At 31.6% G+C, this 5,234-nt stretch overlaps 1 protein-coding gene across 1 annotated transcript in view; it reads left to right on the top strand.

Annotated features, from left to right (window-relative positions):
- LOC117109378 (membrane metallo-endopeptidase-like 1) overlaps positions 1-5,234 on the top strand; it is a 38,586-nt gene that overhangs the window by 23,282 nt on the left and 10,070 nt on the right. The window contains exons 7-10 of the mRNA XM_033251689.1: positions 890-911; positions 1,044-1,050; positions 3,466-3,528; positions 4,345-4,467. Coding sequence (XP_033107580.1) covers positions 890-911; positions 1,044-1,050; positions 3,466-3,528; positions 4,345-4,467 — 215 coding nt within the window. The remainder of the gene's footprint in view (positions 1-889; positions 912-1,043; positions 1,051-3,465; positions 3,529-4,344; positions 4,468-5,234) is intronic.

Here is a 5,234-nt window from a genome sequence, read left to right as displayed (position 1 = left end):
TATATATGTATATCAATAAGATTAATCCTTCATTTTAGTTTAGTTTTTTTTATTAGTAAACAAATTTTACAAAAACATACATAATATTGATTATAAGATACCGGTACATACAATAGTCCGAAAAAAGTGCACAATAGAACAGACCTTGATATTACAAGGAATACTAAGAAGTGTTAGCTTACTTCCACTTGGGGAGGAGTGAAACATATAACCGCACAATTGCGCAAAAAGAAAAAGAAAAACAAACAAACATTAACCAGGAAGCTACCAGAAAATGAAAACAGTGAATAATTAAAATCATTGTTACAATTGTTACAATTTACATCAACTACATTTTAAAAATATATTAGATGATTGATTTGTAGTTTGTGTCTAGTTAAGAAATCCATTTGTAAACCCGAAAGAATTTTAAGAAGTTCATTTGGGAATAGAAGTTTTATTACCATTAGTTTATTGCTTGTTAGTCTAATTGACATTTTAAATAAACCATTATCGAATGAAGTGACTATCATTAAATGTCACGGACTGCAACCCTTTATCTCTCTTTACCACAGGCAGGCGCGATTGTCAAAATGACATTTACGATCGGTAGGGTTTACACTCATCATTTCTGCAAACCTATCGAAATTGAAATCCCAAAAGGCCATAGAAATATCAATCACCGTCTAACACGCACACATAAATCACGAAAAAGATGTTATACCTTTGCCTGATTTCTGAGACAACCTCTCCACAGGTTGATTCTATTTGCATTTTTGGGGGTATATTAGGCCTAGCTAGTAGAGTACAGTATTTCACGTAAACATTCAGCCACCACGCTCTCTCACATTTACGAACGATCAAATATAATACAGTAATTATATTTGATTGTTGTTGCCTCTTGCCACAGCTTTTGTTGTCCTGCCAAAAAGGTAAGTTGCAGATTGTAATAAAGTAGAATAATTATCATTTTTTTGCTTTATTGTAATCTGTAGCTTATTTTTTAAACCATGAATCTTTAATTTTTATAGATAAATTTATTATCTTTTTCATTGTTTTTACAGGTTAGCGGTTTAGGAAAAAATCCCTCTGGTGTGCTCGACACACCGCTAAACCTGTCTTTTTGTACTTCATTGTTTTGTCTTTTATAATTTGTGTCGAATGTTTTTTGTCTGTGTCAAATTTATAAAATAAGTAAATTAATAGATTTACACCACAATCATTGTTGTAGAGTTGTAAGACATTCTTGCAGGTCGTGTTAATTCGTGTCATTATATTTTTGTCGTCGAACTCTCCATATTCTATAATCATGAAAATGATAAAGAAAACGTGTAAAAGACACGGTCGTCGTTAACTTATAGTCATAAATATTTCTTTAAAGCACTAGATCGTCTGCTATAAGTGTCCAAGTGATATAACGCATTGTGCCGATCGTTAAGTATTAGGCTTTGTCCATTTCAACATCCAGAAGGTATTTAGAAGATCATTGACCGGTGACGGGCTAAGAATCACGTAAATTAGATAGACCAACTAACGGTATTAGAAATCAAGCGGCAGTAAATTAGAACTAAACCACTCTACGATTTTATAGTCCTAATTATTTCCAATCTAACGGGTTGACAATCTCCAAAACACTGACTTTAAAACCAAAATTTTCTCAGATTCTTGAGAGTTTGGTACTGTGCTGTTGCTTACAACAATCACCTTTTAAGTCAACACTTGATGATGATGATGATCATCATCATCATCACCGCCACTGCTGTCACCATCATCATCATAATCATATTCATCATCATAATCACAATTATAATCATCATCGTCGTCGTCACCACCATCACCACCATAATAATTATCAATTACATTTGATTTTAATATTGTTACTTTTAACTTAAATTATTACGGTATACCTTCGTTATTTTTTGTGTATGCCTTTCAGATTTATGTGATTTTAGTTTAAATAAATAACCTTTAACCTTTTTTAACCTTTAGTTGTGATTTATAATATAATTGTATTAGGTAAATGTTTTTATAAAATCGATATTTTGAAAATATGGAGTAATTTTTACCATAATTTAATTTAATCAGGAATATTTACACAAAACAGCCGGATGAATTCAGGGCCGTAGCGTGACTGAATTTGTGGAAGGTTCGTTTCAGTGGAAAGTGGACCCTTATCTCCGATACTCTGGAGAACATTGTGAATATATCTACGAATATAAATTTTTCGTTTTTAAATGCTGACCTTCTTCAGTTTTTGGGCGGTTCGTCGTAACCCCCTTAACCTCCCCCACCCCCACGCTACGGGCGTGTGAATATATTCTGGAGTGAAAATGAACCTTTGTTGTTAAGATGCTTACAATCAAATCCAATGGCCCTTGGTTCAATTCTTTTGACGGCAGGATTTTTCTCACGACTAAACCAATCCACTCCTTAAAACGTATGATACCGTAGTTTTTTTTTTTTTTTTTTTTTTTTTTTTTTTTTTTTTTTATAAAGCATAGGCCTATTGGGTCCCTGTAGGAAAACAGTAGATTTTTCCAGTATAGAAAAAGATATTTTTTTTATATTACTACTTCTACAAATTTTTCATTCATGTTGCCATACACATACGTTGATTACTTTAATAGTGTAATGGCTTCAATATGTGTTTTGATTGTGCTACAATGTATAAGTTTTCGTCCGAAACATCAAAAGCGTACCAATCGTATTTTGTATTACATGATTTTAGAAATTAGAAATGCTCTAAGGGTGTTAAACGCTGATATACAACCTCCCGCGGCAGATATTTTATTAACGATGTGATTATGTGCCAACATATCTGATGTAAAATGTACACATAGTCTGGCACTCCAGGGGCTCACTAGCGATATTATTGAGATGCGTTTAACAGATCTGATTTTAACATCCGATATTCAAACATCAATGCCGATCCACCTAAAGCTAACATAACATAAAGCTAAAATAACATTGCTAAAATGTGAAACTCGCCTAACGTTTTTAAATAATTTGTTGGCTTGTATCCAGTATCAACTTAAATATATTGTAATATGGTTTACTACGGCTCATATAGATACATGTCTTCTTTTGATATTTGATTCATTTATATATTTGATTCATTAAATGAACAGATAATGTTTGAATAAACTTGGTAGACTGCATTCTTAGGTATCTAAATAGCAACTTATGGTATATTATTGAACTAAGCTCAGTGAGTTTTATACTGAGACATGTATCTCTCATATTTCATAACACTTTACTTTTTATATGTTTTTTTAAATTAAAACATTTGAAAGTACGTAATTTATCGCAACAAAATTCATTCTAATTTCAAATTAGAAGTCTTAAAATGAGCCTTGTTCTTGAAAAAAATATTGAAATAAAATGTGTATAATATGATAGATAATATAATAATAATAATAATAATAATAATAATAATGAATATTTATGTTCAAAAATGAAGACTATTATTATTACCGTATATTTCAGGTAAATCAACCTGTTCTAGGAATCGAAGATGAAGAATACTATAAAAGCAATACCACAGGAAAGGTAAGAATGACATTTTGATTCTTTGCTAAACTTTAGTCTTCGTAATTGTTTCTCTTTATTTAATTAGTGCAATTTGAAAGAAATTAGATTTAAATGTCAAGTATGAGACTATAAACTTACCTCGATGGACTTAATTGAAAATTATGCCAAGACAAAATGTCAATGATTTAATGTTTAGGTCATTGTTTAATTCTGAATTATTAAAGAAGTAAGTTTATTTATCTTTAAACACCATATATATCAAACGAATGGACATTTCCGCTAAGCCCAGCCACTTACGTTGTTGCTTACTAAAGGTCCCCATAAAACAACAGTTACGTAAACATGTGCGTTTGGGACAACATTGTCTGATTGTTGAATGTGAAGTTTTGACACTTCTGAAAGTCTCAGACACTCAGAGTCTTACGTTCTTACTTTTAACTGTAATTCGTCTTATCTATTTAGGCCGATTTGTTGTATTTTGTTAATTATTTTGTATATTGCTTATATTTATAAAAATTTCAAAAGTGAACCAACAAAAATACAAAGTTGTGTTAACCACGTTAAAACATTTCAGAAAACACAAGCCCTCTTAATGTGGTGGATTATTCCGATGTAATGAAAATTACGCTATCCATGCCCCACTTCTGTTTTCTTTGCTATTTGTAACTATATATTTTCGTATTTTTATACAATACTGAGACTAATCGATATATTCTATGTAATATTACGTTGACCTGTAAATAGTCAGTGATGTATTCATTATTTATCATAACGTTTTTACTGATTACATCAATAAATTACTGATTACTGATTACGTTTTATTGATTGCATCAGATTACTGCAGCCTACATAGACTTCATGACGAGTATGGCAACGCAGTTACGACCAGACCACGACAGAGCTGAAGCTTACAAAAGTATGCTGGAAGTGTTCCAGTTTGAGCAACAACTATATGAGGTTTGTCACACCATGGAGGTATTATTGAGAAGGAGATCACTCGGCAACAGATCCCTTTGACGCGACAAACCTATGTGTTCCCCGCTTTTGGATCGCGCGCGGGCGTATTACTCTATAATTCACACTTTTTCGTCTTATACACTTGGCAACGACATGCATTTATACGCTTCCAGCAGAGCAGTTGTGCAATAAAACGTTTGATTTTAACCCATTAAATATCTTTATAATGAACAATGTTCCCCTGATTAGATTTTTTCGGGCTTTTAGTATGTTATTATTTGTATATTTCAGGAACGGATTCCGTAAAATATTTATGTTAAAATTACTTCTGTGTTCATTATAATTTTGTCTAAAGATTGACTGGTTCGACTATAAAGCTAAGTCAGTGTAAAACTGAAAAATACTCAGATTTTGGATGCATTTTTCGAATAGTTAACCCTCGTTAACCCTAAAATGACTTGGTTTATTATAATCCTTAATCATTTATTAATTAATATCTGTTAAAATTAGAATGGGCGAATTTAGGCCAATTTATGAAAATTGAAGTTGAAATATACTATACTTTTATAGGTCATAAGAGACAGCTATACTTTTATAGGTCATGTAAATGTTCCATTAAATTCGAAACTTTTCTTGGTGGAAAATATTAATATGTTTGATATTTTATGAGAGATGAATGTATCAGCTTCAAAATAAAAAAGATTGCGCAGCCATAGGCTATGTTCAGACACAACGACTTACGCTAGCGTAACGTTAATCGAGTGGTG

This window comes from Anneissia japonica, unplaced genomic scaffold (assembly GCF_011630105.1).
Source record: "Anneissia japonica isolate Jap-2015-1 unplaced genomic scaffold, ASM1163010v1 scaffold287719_len1884721_cov185, whole genome shotgun sequence".
NCBI classification, from domain to species: Eukaryota; Metazoa; Echinodermata; class Crinoidea; order Comatulida; family Comatulidae; genus Anneissia; species Anneissia japonica.
Note: the sequence above shows the minus strand (reverse complement) of the source record. Positions and strands in the feature narration are given on the sequence as shown.